General features: G+C 36.0%; 1 protein-coding gene across 1 annotated transcript in view; it reads right to left on the bottom strand.

The window, feature by feature from the left end:
- LOC138707745 (uncharacterized) overlaps positions 1-18,836 on the bottom strand; it is a 559,377-nt gene extending 540,541 nt beyond the window's left edge. Inside the window, exons 1-4 of the mRNA XM_069837610.1 lie at positions 18,671-18,836; positions 16,223-16,339; positions 8,882-9,037; positions 8,677-8,754 (exon numbers count right to left, since the gene is read on the bottom strand). Of these exons, the coding sequence (XP_069693711.1) occupies positions 8,677-8,754; positions 8,882-9,037; positions 16,223-16,339; positions 18,671-18,836 (517 nt within the window). The remainder of the gene's footprint in view (positions 1-8,676; positions 8,755-8,881; positions 9,038-16,222; positions 16,340-18,670) is intronic.
- Between the last annotated feature and the right edge of the window lie 2,170 nt (positions 18,837-21,006).

The following is a 21,006-nucleotide window of genomic DNA, read 5'->3' as shown; positions in this document are numbered from 1 at the left end:
GCAGCAGTGAGGGGCACCACACACACCTCACTTCCGAGCGTTCCACTTACTTACAGATAAAAAGCTAGTTTCGTAACATCAAATCAATGAGAGGTTAAGTTAGGATAAGATATTTTTATTTTTTTTATTTCTTTTATTGGGTTATTTTACGACGCTGTATCAGCATCTGAGGTTATTTAGCATCTGAATGATATGAATGTGATAATGCCGGTGAAGTGAGTCTGGGGTCCAACACCGAAAGTTACCCAGCATTTGCTCTTATTGGGTTGAGGGAAAACCCCAGAAAAACCTCAACCAGGTAACTTGCCCGACTGGGATTCGCACACGGGAAACCTGTTTTCGCGGCCAGACGCGCTGACTGTTACTTCACAGGTGTGGACTAGGATAAGACAGTTTAGGGTTCCACTATGCCTCCCATATAATCACAATTGTCAAGGAATGTGCCTTTTCTTGCAAGGCATGCCAAAATCCTAATCTAACCTTACCCAAATATCTCTTATGTTCGAATCAGTGAATGGTTATATTAGGTAAGGTTAAGTTAGGTTAGATTAGATTATTCTTTTGCTATGCATTGCATTCTTCCAAGGTATATCAAAAGCCTGAACTAACCTTACCTAACCTAACCTAACGTAACCGAACCTGTGAATCTCTAAGGAATGGCACAGAAATGTGATTCATCTGTATGTTGTACACTGCCGCATAGGATGTTTAATAAGTTCAATGACGATTTGTAAATGTCTTTTATCTCAGGATATTTGACATGATCAGAGACCGGGAAATCACAATTAGCCTTTTCCTTCCCATTGTGACAGTTTAGAATTCAAAATCCAGTATGTAACAGAGTACAGTACTGAGTTTGAATTGAAAAGTTTTCCCTTCATGACGTCTGATGCAAATGTGTTGCGCCACTTAATCAAGGCCAAAATGAGACAGTACTGGTAATGCTGATTACTGTTGACTGAAATCTTTTTATGCCATGATATAAACTGTGTATTCCGTTTTAATGGTGATGTTTTCATTCATAATGTCCCGATGCATAATGGCAAAATGGTGTAGGAGCTGGGGGTATAGGAAGGAAATGTTACAGTGACACAAGGGAGGGGAGAAATGGGGCCCAGTCGGATAAGAGAAAAAGCCACATCTATATATTTATATTTTGGAATGCTCTGTGCTCGTTTACAGATGTAAATGATACCATTTGAATAATGTGTTTTCATATAGTTTAGTCAGAACGTATTTCTTCACATTCCAATGAGATATCCTACATATCGAAATTTATGGTTTGTCCCCTTGTCTGCCTGGACCCATCAACTATTGTTAGTCAACTGTCCAAAAACAGGTTTGGACCCTACAAGTGACACTCATAGGGCGATCAGAGCAGGAGGTAATGAGTAAGAGTGGCCAATTCCTTTCCCCCCTCCGTTGCATGCATCACTGACTAGATACATATTACATTAATCAGATTTCAGATACTACAAAAAAATGTTTGATAATTGAAACTGTCATATTACTATCTACTGTTTTGCAACACATTTTAGAACACTTTTCTAGGATCACATCTAAGGTTCTTAGACATTGTTGTTTGGCATACACATAAAGGTAACATATACCAAAATGTTGTATGTACTGAGGGTCAGAGTGAAATACATGAGCTGCATCACTTACTTGCATTATGTTGGGCAAAAAAGTTTACTAGGTGAACTGAAGGTATGTTAACCCCCAACTTCCAAAGTCAAATATCTCTCTTACATACACACACATGTACCACATACTGTAACTTTGCTCCCTACAATTACACAATATATTTAACATTTGCTAAAAACGTTTTTTTCTGGGGGAAAAAAAATAAATAAATAAATAAAAATTAAAAAAAAAAGAGCTATGAACTTTCCACCAATATGATATTATACCTTTTTGTTACACACAATATGAGCTATTTACACTACTTTAAAGACACTGCCGAGTTCACAGTATGCAGATGAGAGATGGGTGGGCCACACTACTCTAGGTAGCTGCAATCCAAGAAGATAGATGCACAATGATGTACAGCAGTGGCAAAAAAAAACGGACCGACCCTTGTAGCTGATTTCAGAGCCTTGTTCACTCCAGAACACAATAGACTGGTAACTAAGACTTTCGTGGTTCGAATCCTGCCTGGAAAGGAACCTTTTTTTTTGTTCCTTATTCAAATTTATTCCCAATACTTTCTGATTGCAGCGATATTATACTACTTAATTAACTTATTATTCCCAGAACATGAATTTTACCATCTTATTTTCTAATGGCTTTCAAAATGGGCTATGTCAGCAGTTGCGACTACAACAATTTCAATAGATTACTCGCTATCTTGTGAATGCGGGTGTGGCATGTGCAGTGGCTAATTTTGGGGACTTTGATTAGTCTGTCGGTCCGGGTTTTCTTGCCACTACTGTACACTGACGGTCAAAATATCTGGCTCTACTAATCGATATTTTTTTTTGGCGTAAGTATGGCTTATTTAGTTATTACTTGTATGAATACATGGTGATGATAATAGTCAGTGTTGCCAATCACACATAAATATACCCGCATTATAGAATTCAATTTTTCATCCCACACTGCTGATTGTGAAGCAACACTGAATTTAGCGGGAAACCACTGATATTGTCAATTACGAGAATAATTTATGCTCAATCTACATAGTAATTTTTCCTGACACGTTTTTAACTGCTCAAATAATGGTACCACTTATTGAGAACTAGTGGAATTCTTCCAATTTTTGTCAATTTTTAATGTCTTTGGTTCTGACTTATTCCGTGATTGGAAAGTTTGCTTACATGGTCATGTAATCATAGGCCGGATGTCTTTGAACGCCAGTGTACATGTGATGCTATCAACACTGTACCTACTTTCTTCTCAGAAGAGACTCAACAATTATTTAATATCCTTAGTTTTCTCTTGAAGTCAGGACCAAAACAATGTGACTGGTTCAAAAACCGAGTCGACCAATTAATCCTAGATACTATATACATATTAAACAAATTACTGAATTGGTCCTGACTACAAAGAGAAAAATTACAATCATTCAACACATATTTTTTCATCACAGTCCTCAATTTTTTACAATGACAGTTTGCTTTGAAATGTCTGCAGAATGAATTCTCCCATTCTCGGAACTGAGTGAAAACTTCGTTTCTGGGCAATGAAAGACTTCCAAAATCGTCATCAAATGCCTTGAAGTAAGTAAATATTTGATGGCTTTCACTCAGTTCTCTCTGGCTTTCTCCCAGAGTGAGAGTATTTTTACAGTGACTGCATTTATGTTTTTTGAGGAACCTTGAGCAAATGTACCCTGCAATGTAGTAAACAGCATTATCGTCCTCGATACTTCCAGTATCACACTCCACATCCATTTCGACTATAGTATCAGGAGTACAATCACTGATACAGTTTACATCTGTAACAGATGACGACTCCTGAACAGCCTTGTCACTAACAGAAATACTATTCAGTTTCGTCAAAACATACTCAACATCTTTTTCGCAGTTACTTCTGTGTGATAACTTGGAAAGAGATGTAATGAGTATGTGTCGAAGACCACTTTCAAGTTGTTGGACAGATGGATTTATAGTGCACCCGTGCTGTTGTCTTATGGTAGCAAATGTATTCTCCAATGCATCCTGACTCAGAAATCGAGTCCTTAATTTAGGAATGTTATACTCAGAACTAAGCTCATCGAACAAATTCAGCAAGCTCTGAATACTAATTCTCCAACCTTCAAGACAAGCTGGCTGACGCTCGCAACCCACGAATTCCAAGGACTGAATGTCATTCAAAGTTTTTTTTTTTTTTTTTTTTTTTTTTTCAAAAATTCTACGTGAACGGAGTCAGGAGTTATGGCAAATCTATATTTAAATTTATCTGTTTTCAGTTTCGTGTTGTTGAAAGTGTCCAATAGCTTGTCCATCATCTCAATGAAGTCGGCAGTATGCAGAGCACTGATAGGTAGCTTTCCCATTCCAACATATGCATGAATTGCAGTATGTACAAAATAGGAAAACACCTGTGTTGCCAGCTTAACCTTCATACGAGAAAACATTTTAGGGAAAACATGGTCCTTTGTCAGTTTAGGAACTAACTTAAGTTTTAACACATCATCATGCATATCATAGATAGTTCTAATATGTGACCAAGATACAGGGTTTTCCCGAGCCCCTACCACGCTGTAGCCGAGAACTGAGAAATATGTTCCCAAATTGAAGCAGCCGAAAGCCGCCATTTGTTTGTTAGAAAACGCACGGGATTTCGAAACCGCTATTTGAATACGTGTTGTATTGCGTATCCGAAAGCTAAATGTTTTTGTTTAAAGGAACAATACTTACTTTGCGATATATCTTTAATAACGTGTGTCTCCTGTCAGCAGAGAAGCTAGGTTTTCTGTGAGGGAAATCGGGATATCAGAAGCTAACTTAAGACATTATATTTATCATCACTTTATCAAAGAGATTTATAGTTGTTTTCTGCAAAGTAATATTCGCGTGCTTTTAATGTAATATTCGCCTTCCTGAGAAATACTAAAATACGAAAGACACACAGTAGGCTACAGTGAATACTACGTGCTAATCGTTTTTTTCTTTTATTAACCATGAATATGTTTTAACCATTCGCTACTAAATTAACTTTGCAACTTTTCTTTTTCGGAACCAGTACTGCAACAGTACATCGACGATGAGTCCATGTTTAAACATAGTTCACTGCACTACAAAACGCAGCAATTGTATGTATCTGTTATTAGTGTAAAATACAATATCAAAACTTTTTTTTTTTGGGACTCAACGCACCTAAAATACACAATGTTGATTACTTGCGAGAACAGCAACTGGGTACCGAAACGGATTAATCAACAATGTGGTAGAACTAGGGGAACTATTATCTTGCGAGTAGAGTTACCTTATGGCAATCAGCTGGGTTACCTCACAGACTTACTAAATTTCCGCGGGTTACCTCTATGTTTACAATGTAACCATCTGAGTCAATATATAAATAAAAATATCGGATAATAGGAAATGCAGACTAACTTGTTTAAATTGCGTTCTAGGCTATTATCCCTCAAATTGGGATTTTTATCAATCTCGATCCGCTTTATTGGGATTCAACCAGGCTGTCAGATTTGCATCATTTTCATAGGAACTCCGAATGTGAATATTCATAACCAAGGTAATAATGTCTACTTTTTAATTTAATCTGTAGGTTAAACTGTTGTATAAAATCAAAAAGCATTATTTATTATTATTATTATTATTATTATTATTAGTAGTAGTAGTAGTAGTAGTAGTAGTAGTAGTAGTAGTAGTAGCAAGTAGCAAGTAGCAAGTAGCAAGTAGCAAGTAGTATAAAAAACTGTTTCATTAATCCGTAACTAAGACAAGAGTTACTTTCAATCAGGGATATAAAAAAATTAACTTTTTGTAGTTTATACAGTTTCTGTTGAGTTGTCCAAAGGAACGATGGTGTGAAAATTCCTTTCTCTAACAGGCTATGTGGCCTAATACTTGTTCTGGGAGATGAATTAGAAATGTGTTATGCCATTACTTAATGAGTGGTTAGTACATGCAGTATTAATGAATATGTTTCAGCTTTTAGGCTCTGAAATTTGTTTATATATATATTTTTTAAACAGGATCTATTTCTACCGTCCCGCGCCGTGGCGTGGTGGTCTAAAGCATACTGCTTAGGACTCGCATTACGGAATGCGCGCTGGTTCGAGTCCTCATGGGGAAGAAATTTTGTCATGAAATTTCGGCCAATGTATGGGACCAGTGCCCATCCAGAATCGTGATGCACTTGGGGAGCTAGGATAGGTAGCAAAATCCGGTTGCGAAAGCAGCTGTAAAGGCTGGGGGGGGATCATCGTGCTAACCACACGATACCTCTATTCTGGTTGGATGATCGTCCACCTCTGCTTCGGCATGTGGGCGTATGGCCAGCAGCCGGCTGGTCGGTCTGGGGCCTTCACAGACTGTAGCGCCACGGATTATTGTTATTATTATTATTATTATTATTATTATTATTATTATTATTATTATTAATTCTGTATCTTCGAATTCGGCGAATAATTTTATTATTCATGTATGCACTGAAACAACAGCTGTTTGAAGAAAGGGAAGGATATGGAGTGGATGAAGGACAATAACAATGTATACGGTAATAACGTAATTTGAGAGGTAACAACTATCTTCGAAATGAGTTGAAACACTGAATGATTCATTGTAGGGTAGAAATTCTCTCTGTAGATTGCACCTATCCATTTTCGGTTAAGGGAATCTTTACTCAGAGGAAATCTGAAGCACAAACAGCCATATAAGTACAATAGTTTGTCTTCTGTAACATAATACGGGCCTAAAATATTGTAGAAATTAAAGATTAACTAATCAGTGAAATGTAACATTCCTTCCTTCTTTATCTTTACATCTGTGTGCATTATTGCAATTAAAAATAGCAGACGAACTAAACCTGTACTTATTCATCTCAACCAAGCAAATGGCCGCCCGTCGGCTGTTCAATTTGGGAGCATAACACTAGTGCCAGTGAGCGGTCTAGCGGTTATTTAGTAAGTCTATGGTTTTTCCATGTAATGCAAATCATATCGCAATAAGTTGTTCCTAATTGACTTCAAAAGGTGTGGTGGATCATACATGAAATGAATTTTATTCCCATTGACTTCAAAATACGGTCTTACTGCTGAAACCCCCAATTTAGATGCCAAACTTTGATTATTTGTACCTTGATCACATATTAAAACCTTAATATGGAACCCGATTTTGTGAAGTTCACAAACACACAAATTGACAATGTTCAAGAGAGATGTAGCAGATATAGGACCATCAGATATCCAATAACCTATTACCTGTTTCCATCCCTTCTTAATCCCTTTAACCATTGCCATCAAACAATGGTTACCTATTTTCATGGGATATCTTGCTATTCCATCGTCAGCAAAACCCTTAATCATATCAGATTTAGAGTCATAATGCAACTGCTGACATATGGCAATTTCATCAATGATCAGTGAACATACATTCTCTGATCTGTCAGACAGAGGCCCTGCAGCAAGTGGCTTAAGAGTTGTCAAAACAGGCTGCATCAGACCTGGCTGAATGTCTATTTTGTTCTGATAACTTTGAAGTGTCTTGATACTGGGCAATAGGAAAAGTTTTTCCATAAAATTATACCCTTTAGGACTGTGATAAAATAATGACAAAGAAAAATCTTTCATGACGTCACTCCATCTATATCCATGTTTATGAATTTTTCCAATCTGCACCTGTGCCTCGTATATCTTTTGAACAATTGTTGGCAGTTGAGATGATGTGGCCATTGGCTCCCTTCTCCTTCCAACTTGATCCCAAATTCTGTCTTCTTCGACTTGTTGCAATTTTTTCTCCAGTCTCTTCACCTTTGCTTTCAGAGCTGCCATTTTTAGTTTGTTGCTCCTGGGTGAAGATGAGAAGTGAGGACTGGAGAAAAGTTTTCGTTTTGCAACACCAGGACCTAAAGATTACGAAATTAACTTCAGATTAATCTAATTGCTGGGAACTATTTTAAATAAAAAATGAAATGTGACAACACCTTTAGCCTTGTTAAGTTAAAGTAGGCCTAACAAAAGGCATGCAAGCTATGGATAGGCTATATAACATACTACAAAATTGACAATACATCAAAATGTGATCAATATTTACCAAGTTTGGAAGGAGGTGTAGCTGAAGCTGAAGGAAACTGTTCCATCATGGATGTATTCATGTCAGTATCTAAGGAAATAAATGATAAATTAAATTGAAGCAAGAATTGAACAGACTTTGTGCTCCATTCATTTCAAACTGCTCTTAACTGTGTAAATTATAACTCATATAAATGTTAAGTAATAGTAACAATCCAAAAGTTTAATGCTGCAACAAATTTGATTGTGTTAATCTGAATTGTTCGATGTAATGTAATATAAAATATTTTTTTGCTAATAGGCTGGGCCATAGAGGACAACTGACACTAACAGAAAGGGATAATCAGCAGAGGTGTTGGGATATTAAAGAGGAGTCAGTAAGAGGGAATGATGGTGTACTTCGTGCCAGGGAGACTTGTCAGGATATCAGCTGCAATATCGATCGTCTGGTTCAAAAGTGCGACAACTCAAAAAAACAAATTTTGAGATATCTTCAGTTGAAAGTTTCAAATAAATCCCCTAAAAAGGGACAGATTTCTGGTTCATAACCACGACAATTAGAAATGAGTCAGTATTCAGGACGAGTATATCACGATCTTCCAGTTCATTATTAATAGATTTCGAAATGTAGTAATAATGGATTAATAAAGTCCATAGTTATAATTACTTCTAAAGCAGTTTATTTCGTTTTTATTCTTTTTGGTTGTAAATATGACTTATCTCAATATTGAATCGGAAAGAGCTCCGAAAGGGGCTTTCAGTAGTATAAATAACTAAAAAATGGCAATTTTTGAGTTGTCGCACTTTTGAACTGGACGATCGATATATAACAAGATAAACACCCTGCCCTGTAGTTAAGAGGATTTGTTATTATTCGCTACTTTACGAATGAAGTATGAAAACTGCAGACATATGGCGGGGGGCAATTAACTTAAATGATTACTAGCATGTTACTAGGCTCACAAGACTGTATCGCTTACCTTCAGCTGTGGGAATCACATTGAATAGGAGCGATGGTTGCTGATAGCCCCTCAGCTGTTCACCAATCATACTGTTCCCTGTAATAATCACAAAAAAAACGAAACATAATTAATTATGTATTTTGAAACATGTAATATAAGAACAGCTGATGAGGAACTAAGGCATTCCTTGAAATCCATAAACTTGACTAAATGGAATAATTACCTTGTTGGCATGCATCTTTATTCATCCCGGCATATGCCGTCGAAGCAGTAATCTTTGAAGCTGGAGTACTCATAGGAGCAGGAATTGTTTGAGGCATAGCTGCCAAGCCTGCAGCCTGCTCAGTTGCAGCTTGTAAACTTATGAGACTACACGTACCTGAAAATAAAGAAAAGAGTAATGAAATCGGAATGGCTAACTATATCAAAGAAGGCATAATTTTATTTTCCATAACTGTGAGATGTTTATACTGAAAACCACGTGGTTTTAGTTTGCAGCCATGTGGCCTAATGCTACAATTCAGGTTTACGAGGTTTCATTTTCAGCCTTCTTGCTCTTTTTCGTCAATATTTCACATTTCATTACAGTTTGACTGAATTTCGGAACCATCTAAATTTATACTCCTACTATAATCCTAAATAAATTAGCAGAAAGCAATGCACAGCTCGTCTAACCTACTTCACCAAAAAGTACATTGTTTTCGAGTGTAAGGTTTAGGCTATACAGGACACAATAATTATACTAAAGCTTACCTCATAGGTTCCTGAGGAAAATAGAAAAAATGCTTCCCTCCCACAGTATTAACAGTCTTGCATCCAGGCGCTGAGCATCTTCCTCGAATCTTTTGCATTTTTCTGGCATCCATCTTGCCTTCATAACGCTGTTGGCTGGTCATCGGCCAATGTTCTGACTACTTCGTATCGGAAAGTGGAGAACGCTGGTTCTCACGTAGTTCTATGATTTACCACCTACGACGTCAGGCACTGATCACCTTATTTCAGAATACCGCATCTAGATCGTGCTGACTGCAATTTCGCATCCTATTATATATTTATCCATGATTATATGCTTCGTACTTGATCCATGGTCGAGATGTTTGATCTTCTGTCTTTATTGTTTTTGATAAGGATATGATCCCAATCTGGACGCAACAGGTTTTTGCTGTCACTACACTACCTACAATCATTATAACTCTGCAAAATCCTAGATGTCGTTCATAACAACTATAATGACTGAAAGTTGTATTCATTCGTGTTTAACACTTGTTTTACTGATCTAATTTTTATTCAAGTTATAGAGACTGGGTACATTTTGATCCTATTATTTTCTAAGGTAATTTGAATATCTTTTTTTTATTTTTTTTCCTTAATTTTGTTTGAAGACAATAATGTTATTTGCACATTTTTTCCACTTCACACACAAGGCAGATAATTTCAATCATATTCATTTTTACCTCAGAATCGCAATTTCATTTGAAAGCAACCAAATTATTTTGATCAATTCTCGCATATTAGTATTTGGATGAGTTTTTCTTCGTGATCCTTGCAAAGCTATTCATATTTGAATACACTGATTATTTTTCCAGTCTGTTTTCCTAGCTGGAAGAGTAACAGAGATTTTAAAATAATAAAAGTAGTGGGCTGTTACTAAGTGGGTTTGATTTTTAAATTATTACAATTTCTTTACTATAGCGTTACCACATTATAGTACAAATGTATTGACAGTCTTGGAGACTAGACGGCTCACAGATATCGTAAGGAAAAAAGAACTGAATGTGGACTACAATTTCACGCCCAAAATGATGGTCGAAAGTTGCTGCGAAGTGCAGTCAGAGATGAGATTATTTAGGAGTGGTAGGCAGCAGTGAGGGGCACCACATACACCTCACTTCCGAGCATTCCACTTACTTACAGATAAAAAGCTAGTTTCGTAACATTGAATCAATTAGAGGGTAGGTTAGGTTAGTTTAAGGTTTTACTATGCTTTCCATATAATCACAATTGTGAAGGAATGTGCCCTTCCTTGCAAGGCATGCGAAAATCCTAATCTAAACTAACCCAACTCTGATTGAACATTACGAAAAATCTCTTATGTTCGAATCAGTGAGTGGTTATATTAGGTAAGATTAAGTTAGGTAACGTTAGATTATGCTTTTGCTATGCTTTAAACATATTGGCAATTGTCTAAGAATAAGTCATATCAAAAGCCTGAACTAACCTTACCTAACCTAACTTAATATAACCGAACCTGTCAGTCTCTAAGGAATGGCACGGAAATGTGATTCATGTGTATGTTGTACACTGCCACATAGGATGTTTAATAAGTTCAACTACAATTTGTAAATATACGTTATCTCAGGGTTTTTGACATGATCAGAGACCGGGAAACCATAATTAGCCTTTTCCTTCCCATTGTGACAGTTTAATATTCAAAATCCAGTATGTAACAGAGTACAGTACTGAGTTTGAATTGAAAAGTTTTCCTTTCATGACGTCTGATGCAGGTGCATTGCGCCACTTAATCAAGGCCAAAGTGAGACAGTACTGCAATGCTGATTACTGTTGAAAGAAATCTTTTTATGTCATAATATCAACTGTGTATTCCGTTTTAATGGTGATGTTTTCATTCATGATGTCCCGATGCATAATGGCAAAATGGTGTAGAAGCTGGGGGTATAGGAAGGAAATGTTACAGTGACACAAGGATGGGAAGAAATGGAAGGACATTCTTCACTCAGTATATTGTAACTGCAATAACGCGTCATAAGAAAATGTGGATAAATATATTTCCATTTTTATATTGTAATATTTGCAAGTGGAAAGAGGAACCACACGTTTATGAGTATGTAGACTTGTATGCATTGGTTCTTAGTGTTGGAGACAGCTACCCAGATTGAATATTAAGTTGGGGTACACCAGCACAACATGAAAAATTATTGAATTCACTTATGACTTATGAAGGAAATGGGAACTTTTTTCTTCAGTGACTGTATCCAATTGTGTCATACAGCTGGTTCGAGGCAACTGCTTGCTGAATTTGTCTCGGTCCGTAGAATGAGTTCTAAATGTTGTAAGTTTCAAGAATAAATATTTACAGAATAGGAAAAAACATACATGTATTTGGAAACTATATACGTCTTTATTCTTTAATACTGCAGTTAACATAATGCAAAAATTAATGCCAATATAGCACGAAGCAATCGTGTTTATTGTAAAATCGTCAGTTGCTGCCCAAATTTGTAGGCAGTCAGGACAAGAGTAAGATATGCCTGAAACCTTGAAATACATCTACGATTACTTATATAGTTGCATAGTCTCTCCCGTCTCTGTGCTAAAAGTGTAAAGACAACAATGTATCATGGTATTCGGAAAGAATTTTAAAATGTAGAACTTTCAACCCAAAAGTACACTATTAAGCACATAATTTTCTCATTGGGAGCCTTGCCAATATTGACTGCATCATTGGTTATTTGTAGGCCTTTGAAAAGGGATCAGTTAAAAGTAGTGATGGTACCGAGTATAGCTGTGGCTGGTGGAATGGGCAGAATTTCCCCTACAATTTGACATAAGCAGCATAGAGACTACCTCTGCTTACTTCAAGTTGTTGGGGAAGGTCACCCCATTACACCCGCTGCGGCTATACTCGGTACCATCACTAGCTTTAACTGCTCCCTTTCCTTTGCCCTAGTCATTAGGTAGGTAGCATTAGATATCATTTAATTTGTGCTTACATTTAAATCGAATTGGCAAAAAGTGATCAGCGTAGTGCAATATACCTTTAAAATTTTCGATGAAAATCTTTTAATTATGGTGTTTTCGGCAGGTGTAAGAAAAGTGAAATCGCTTCTACAGCATTTCATGTTTCTGAAAGTGAAATATGAAGCACTATGCCACCTCGTAGCATCAAAATAGTTTTTGAAATCATATCTTCTTTGCAAATGAGAATATTTTTTAAATAAGTTATAATGTGAATTGAGGTTCATTAATGTTTGTAGGTCGCAGATTGCTTCATATTATGAATTGGCTTAAGAACATTTAATGCATTCAGTGTCACTTCATATGTTGTAAACGTAGCAGATTCCTCTGTGACTAACAATAATGGAGACTGATATTTATAATGGAATAACAGATCGTATTTTAAGTTTTTTTTTTTTTTTTTCTAACTTTAATATGGGGAACAAAAACATGTTCCGAAGACCTCATTCGGGAGAGTGGGACAAATTTTCGCGAAAAATGATGTTCACATATTTTAATGGACATATGACGACCTGTGGCCTACAAGGTGACAATTCTTGTTGTATGGCTTTCTCATTCTCCATGTATTTTAAGTTGGAGGCTTATTAGTGTTACTAAATTAGGGCTTATTCAGTATTTTATTTTAATCTAATACACATTGATTTCACTAAACAGAACTACAGCCAAAAGTTCAAGCTAACAAGCCAACAAAGGTCTTCACAATGCAACACATAACCACATGGCTTGGATTGTGTAAACTGTAAGCAGGATGTGCATCATAAGGGTTTTCTTGATGCCTCTTGTAAATTGAAAGCTTTTATGAAAATCTGCCAGTGGATACATGTGAAATATTTCTTCAGAAATAAGAGTGGAGAAGTTCACCGATGTGGAGGAGTAACGGTTAACATGTCTGATAGTGAAACTTCTTGCCCTGGGGTCAAATGCTTGTTTGGAAAGTTTTCTCCATTGAGTTATACCGGGTTTTTCCCTCAACGCATGAAGAGGAAGTGCTACTAAAATTACGGAGCTGGACCCTGCACTCATCTTGCTAATATTATCACCTTCATGTGACTCACATACTAGATGAATACAGCAGTTGAGAGGGTGTTGTAAAATAACTTGATTAAAGAAAAAACACTAGAGAAACATTCAACATACGAGGTGCGTGATAGACCACAATTCAGCCATTTGAATTTTAAATGCTGCCTGTTTCGAAATTTTATAGAAAGCGCTTGTGATAATGTATATATTTTTTACACAGATGATAATAAAATATTATATTATTACTGTTCCCTCGTCTCATCTGCTCGAAATAAATGAAATAACACATGGGCGTCCAGATCACTAACACATGAGGCACCACAGAGTTCATCATAGATGGCTGGCTTCTTTATTCAATGTAACGATACATAATAGTTGGTTTTTATTTTCTACAAATGTGAAGTATTTGTCTTCTTCCCACAACGTAAGCTAGAGAAAAATTCTGCGAATGGAAGCAAGTTTTTGTTTCTAAGTGTCTTTATTCTGTTACACTTGCCAGTGGTGTAATAATGTCCATTTCCCGCAAGTGAAAAGTGATGAATATTTGTTGACAACCCAGGTCGAATAGCTAAGGTGTTTAAGAATTCTCCCTGCCTCTGCTATTAAACAGTTCATATTTTAGTCCTTGTTTCCTTCTGATAAATACAAAAAAAAAAAATATATATGCTTTGTACTTGATCGGTGGTTGAGATGTTTGATCTTCTGTCTTTATTGTTTTCAATATGGATATGACCCGAATCTGGACAGAACAGTTTTTTTGGATAAAGGCAGAGGAGAGATTTTTTCAAGATGTCTACCCCTTTTTACCCAGCCCTGTTATACTGTCACTACTCAACCTACAATCGTCATAACTCTGCAAAATCCTAGATGGTGTTCATAACAACTGAAATGACTGAAAGTTGTACTCATTCGTGTTTAACACTTGTTTCACTGATCTAATTTTTATTCAAGTTATAGTGTTTGGGTACATTTTGAACCTATTATTTTCTAAGGTTATTTGGATACATTTTTTTAAATTTTGTTTGAAGACAATAATGTTATTTGCACATTTTTTACACTTGATACACAAAGTAGATAATTTCAATCATATTCATTTTTCCTTCAGAATAGCAATTACATTTGAAAGCAACCAAACTATTTTGATCAGTTCTCGCATGTTAGTATTTGGTTGAGTTTTTCTGCGTGATAATTGTAAAGCCATTCATATTTGAATATACTGATTAGATTTCCAGTCTGTTTTCCTAGCTGGAAGAGTAATAAATATTTTAAAATAATAAACCGTGTGATCTGTTACTGAATGGGTTTTATTTTTAAAATTATTGTAATTTTTTTACTATAACGTTACCACATTAAAGTAGAAATGTATTGACATTCTTGGGTACTAGACTACTCACAGATATCGTAACGGAAAGGAAGTGAGTGCTGACTCAATTCTCACACCCAAAATAATGATCGAAATTTGCTGTGAAGTGCAGTCAGAGATGAGATCGGTTAGGAGTGGTAGGCAGCAGTGAGGGGCACCACATACACCTCACTTCCGAGCGTTCCACTTACTTACAGATAAAAAGCTAGTTTCTTAAATTCAAATCATTGAGAGATTAGGTTAGGTCAGTGGTTCCCAAAATTTTTCAGCCACGGAGCCATTTTTGAGGCAAAAGTTTCTCGTGGAGCCCCGAGAAATGTTTACACTTTAGTTTTATCTGTCTACATTCCATATTCTTCATAGAACGTAGACAGATAAAACTAAAATGTAAACATATATATATATATATATATATATATAATTTGTTTAAATCTACAAAATGATATTAACAAGTAGTTAAGATATTTAAAAAATGTTACAATGTTATGTGTACACCCGAATTTAATGTGAAGAATGTGCCTGTTTCTTGCGACAGAGTTTGTCGATGTGCGGTGTCATAGAAGTCAGTTGAGGACGAATATCGTCTTCTGTGTCCAAACAAGTTCGATATTTTGTTTTTGTAGCCGTGTACCTCGAAAATGTCGTTTCACTGAGGTACCCAGTATCAAAAGGCAGTGAGAGAAATTTAGATTTTGAACTTAATATCAAAAGATCTTCCCCTAACTTAGCCCAAAATTCGGGAAATGGATTGCTTTTAAATTATGCCTGACAGTGGCTGTTCGAAACCATGTCTATAAGGACCTCATATCTGAAGCAGTGAGGACTGTTGGTTTTGACATCACTGGAAATGGATCTACAATCCACTCATATTTCTTTAGAATCGATTCCTGAGTGTCCCTTGGAAAGTATGAATTCATATTTTGAAGCAAATTGTCAAGGTGTTCTTTCATTATTGCTATGAGTGAGACATTCATTGTTATGTTATTTTCTTCTATAAAGTTTGAAGTCAATGATAAACGTAAGATCCTTATTGTCGATGCTTTCTAAGTAGAACGCTATCTTTTCTTCAGTGCGGCAATTTCGTCATCAGCATCGAATATAGCCTTCCGTTTACCTTGTATGTATGTGCTGAATTCATTTTTGAAAAATGTCTGCCAAGTAACATAATTTGTACAACCATTCCTGAACATTCAAATATTCTGCTAGCAAACTGTTCTGGTAATTCAAAAGTGAAGAAACTTCCTTTCGAATTTCATGTAATTAGGTAACTGTTTTACCACGCGGCAACCATCGCACTTCTGTGTGTAATATTACTAACAATGACTTGGATATACTACCCATATCTTCACACAGGATTTTAAGTAGCCTACACTGCGAAGGTTGTGCCTTAACAAATTTGATAATTTTGACGGCGTTGTCTAGTACCTGCTTTAATAACGGGCGTGTCGGTGTAGTACACAGTGACTACTTGTTCAGTTTTTAAAACTTTCTTGATCCGTGTAACAGCGCCAGCAACAGGACCTACCATGGACTTCGTGCCATCTGTGTACACATCAAAGCAATTGTCTCATGGTATCGAGTTTTCAATGAAGAAGAAAACATTTCAGTACCGCTTGTAGAGGATGGCAATGGCTGCAGAACAAAATATTTCATGAAAGAACCTGAAAATTCATACCACACAAACATCATTAACATAGCTAATCCGGCAAAGACCGTGAATTTGGCAAGTTGTAACGAAAATTTCGTTTGGCTGATACGGGCAATCATTATATTTTTTACGTCTTTTCATAGATTCTGGATTAGATTATGCAGTGTTATTTGATAAGGACACACTGGAAATCAAGTTTGCAGTTTTCTCGTCCACCATGCACTTCACTACCTTCACTAATAGTGGTTTCATAAGAGTTTCAGCAAGGGTGAGGTTTACCATCAAGAGTCTGGTTATGACTAACCAAGTACTACGTTTTCAGTGCTTTCTCGTTGTTTGTTTTTACACGAAGTAAATGAGGAGTGTTTTTGCAAAAGTCGATAGATGTCGAAATCAAGATATTACAGAAATTACTTTTTTTTAATTTAAACATACAAATATTTATTTTAGAACAACAATTTTCACAGGAAGCATTCTTTGTTCTGAGACAATGAATGTAGATTTGAAAAAATATAAGAATTTTTGCAAAAGTCGATAGATGCAGTCTATCTTCATATGAATCTCATTAGAACACAATTAAATTGAAGAAAATTATTAGTGTCAACACAAAATTACAATTTTATCACAAAAGTCTGATGGGACACATCTGCTAGAACTGTTGTGTACAAGTTCTTTGCCTCGCCCGTTACTTCGAAATAATGCATGAGTTTCTTAATGTCATTCTTTTTTACTTTTGACACCATGTTGACTTCTGGATGAGCAGGGGAGTTTAACACACTACCGCATGTTTTAATTCTTGGTTTTAGAAACCACACTGCCACTGGGCACGCTGTATATGTGTTCTGCACTGTAACAGAAACATAACGACTTTTCCCAAAGTTTTACTGTAAGTGATCACTCGCTGCAGAGCCTTCTTAAATGACAGTGTCAATCTTAACATCTTTTGAGCACTCGATTTTAAGTCCATGATTTTCCAGTCCTTCTTGATATTCTTGACTGAGCCATGATTTTCTAGCATCTTGTGGTAGTCATTAGGGTCAATATGTCTTCCAATCTCCTATAGTCTTTTTCTATTCTTCCAAAAACACGATCTGGAGCCATATAGCTATGACGGCGTATCGGAAAGAAAGAAGAATGCGAGTAAAAATATTGTTTTGCTCCAAAAAAAAGCCATGAGAGTTGCCATGATAATGCTATTCTTGTTCTGACTAGCACAAGAATAAGAAAACAGATAAATGGTGGAAAGGGCATTAGTTGAAGATTTTATTCTAGATTAAATAAAAATCTAGCAATGCAGATGCGATTTAGTTACATCCCCTTGGTGACTGGGTCTCCAACCAAGTATAGAATGAAATATCTTTAATTTGTTGTGTTTTTGAATGTATCACAACACAGAGGTTGTAGTGTCATACTTGTCTTGCGTAGAACACTTCGCCCACCGATAATTTCGGTAGAGGTTGATTTTGTTGTAAGTCGAAACATGTCTTTATTACTTCTGGAGTATCATCTTTCATAATTTTGTAAAACTTGTCTGCACGGAGTTTTTGTAGTCTATATTGGGTCCTTAGTTCATTTTTTACCAAGTCTTTCTCTGCCTTTATTTGGAATAGGCTTATCTTGCAGGTTGAGCAGGAATCAGTATGGGGAGTTTTAAATGACAGGTTGAAATAACTGTAAAATATATGTTTATACTTCGAGAGTGAGTAAGTCTCAAGTAGTCCCAAGTTTTTTTCTTTTTTCACAGAAATTTGACCACATTTCTTTAATAGAGAGATCTGGAGGCAGATATCTCCTACTAGATTTTCCTCCAGTATAGTGGCTCTCTCTGCATTTATACATCTTTTTGTCATTTTAACTGTTATTGTAAGTTTCTCATGCTTCTTAGCTGCAGTATTTCCTCCTCTATTTTCCCTTGATGACTGTCCTGTAGAGTAGAATCTATTTTGCCAGAAGAGACAATCGGTCCTTTGAGAAACTAGTTATGCCTTGGAAACTTGACATACAAACTGGGATTATCTGTCCTTCTGTTTTCCTGATATTGTATTTAATTGACACATTTTGTTTTCTTTTCGAAGATTCGGTATTCACCACCCTAAGCTTCGGTGATGTAATGATCATGAACTTAATAACTAATTTGTCTTGATTTATTTTGCATAAAATCTTAAATTTATTGTGAAATACACTAATGTCATCAAAGGTTAAATCTGCCACTTTACACTGCTTACTTCCTTTAATTTTTGGATTGGAGGAAGAGTTTGCAAGTCCATGAGAGCATTTTATATTCAGTTCATGCTCCTTTGTTCTACGCTTCCGTGTACGAGGACTCTTTAGTCTGGATTTCCTACCACCCACTACTTTTTGAATCATAATCATTTCATCTCCTGGATCCATTATTCACACACAGAAACTATCTAGAATATCACAACATTGGAAAATGCTCTTACTTAAAGCTTGTCTGAAGTCACTCGTGAATGAATACTGTTTTGAAAAGTATTTCACTTCATATTCGCCACTTAACTGTCAAGTTGAGTGGGAGAAATAGATAAATAGTTTTCGCCTCAGTAATTTACAGTTATGCGAGAAATCCTAAACAGTGAAGCTTTAGTTTGGGGAGGGAGATCAAATAACTTCCGTCTCAGCGATTTACCGCTAGGTGACAAAAAATAGCATTCCAATTCTGCCGGCAACTCTAATAAAATAAAATTGTCTGAAATAGTATGCTGAAAACTATTTTATTTAACCCTGCACATATTTCAAATATATTTGGAGTTATTTTCGACAGTAAGTTAACATGGAACAACCATTTGAAATACATTTCTGAAAAAGCTCGTAAAAGATTCCCCCTTCTGAATAGACTAGCAGGAAAGAAATGGGGCTGCTCTAGAAATACTTTGAACACATACAAAATCTTTATACAGCCAGTGCTGACGTACTGCGGAGAAATTTTAATTACTTCACATTTCATAAACGAAATAGAACGTGTTCAAAACCAAGCTCTCAGACTCATTACTGGTGGAATCAAAACAACTCCAATAGATTCTATGAGATTCCTCACTAATATTAACAGCATCAAAATGATAATAGAAGAAAAAGCACTGATTCAATATGAAAAACTTATCAGATTACCAGGAAACAATTGGCATTCATACAGTCCTCTCCGTAGATTAAAAACTCAAAAAAGTTTCATATCCATGGTTCAAGAATTAAAACAGAAAATCAAGGTCCCGAATTTAAAAGAAAACTTACAAATTCAACCAAACCCTTTAACACTATTAAATATAGAGTATAATCTAAATTTAACACAAGAAATACTGAAATCAGAAGTAAACACTGAAATAATGAAACAATTGTCTTTAGAGACAATTAATATTAGGTACCCTCCACAAAATTGGCTTCATTTATACACCGATGGATCCTTGATCTCCAGGGAACAAGGTGCAGGTGCAGGTGTTACGTGCTGTCTCTTCTCACTTTATAGATCTCTTGGATATGGAACAACAAGTTTTGATGGAGAAATCACTGCAATAAGTGAAAGTCTCAGGAATCTTCTCTGCCACATCAATAAATTTAAAAATGCAGTTATATTGTCATACTCCAAAGCAGCTATTCTATCAATAGTCTCTAGACACACACCTTCATCCAAATAGCAGAAATAAATAAAGTGCTCTCTCAACTAATAACACTCAATAAAAGAATTGTATTCCAATGGATACCATCCCATTGTGGAATCCTGGGAAACGAGAATGCAGATGCTTTAGCAAAGAAGGGCAGCACTGTTACTTACAGACCTGTTACTAAATCTACATATTCCTCTGTGAAAAGATTTATTAAATCTACATACTTAGACTTCAACAAACAAAATTTGATAATACAATCTCAAGGGAAAAAATGGAACTCTCTGCATCACAAGCCACAGTTGATTCCCGATTTACCACACAAATCGTCTGTAGCTTCATTTAGATTGGCAACAGGCCATGACTGTTTGGCCAAGCATCTGCATAGAATTGGAATATATCAGTCTCCTAACTGCCCATTGTGCAACTCAAATCAAGAAATGGATTCAGAACATCTCAAAATCTGTGCGTCAATGGCTAACTATGACAATATCTTTGAAAAATATTGGAGTGCAAGAGGTCAATTGACTTTATTGTCAAATGCCTGGCATTAGAAAACAACAACATATTTCAAATAAGAACTCGAGCATCTATAGAGTTTTGCTTTAACTAAGAGAGAGCATCTATCGAGTTTTGAAAAAACCTGGAAGGTTTGGTGGTCTCTACACACGGTATGAATCAAGTTTTGCTAAATCTGAGTTCATAGATCGATTCCAGAGATAGAAAATATACGATATCCATATATAACTCATTTTCGAAAATTTCTGCATCTATCAACTTTTGCAAAAACGCTCCTCAATTTTGTCTGAACTGCATGGAGTTCGTCACTTTTTCTTTCGAAGTAGTCTGCAGTTTTATTTGTGAATTTTTGAATTGAGAAATGCCGTCTAAGCTTGGCAGGGAACATAGAACTATTGGGAAAAACTTTGTTACATATCACACACTGT

This window comes from Periplaneta americana, chromosome 10 (assembly GCF_040183065.1).
Source record: "Periplaneta americana isolate PAMFEO1 chromosome 10, P.americana_PAMFEO1_priV1, whole genome shotgun sequence".
In the NCBI taxonomy this organism is placed as follows: domain Eukaryota; kingdom Metazoa; phylum Arthropoda; class Insecta; order Blattodea; family Blattidae; genus Periplaneta; species Periplaneta americana.
Note: the sequence above shows the minus strand (reverse complement) of the source record. Positions and strands in the feature narration are given on the sequence as shown.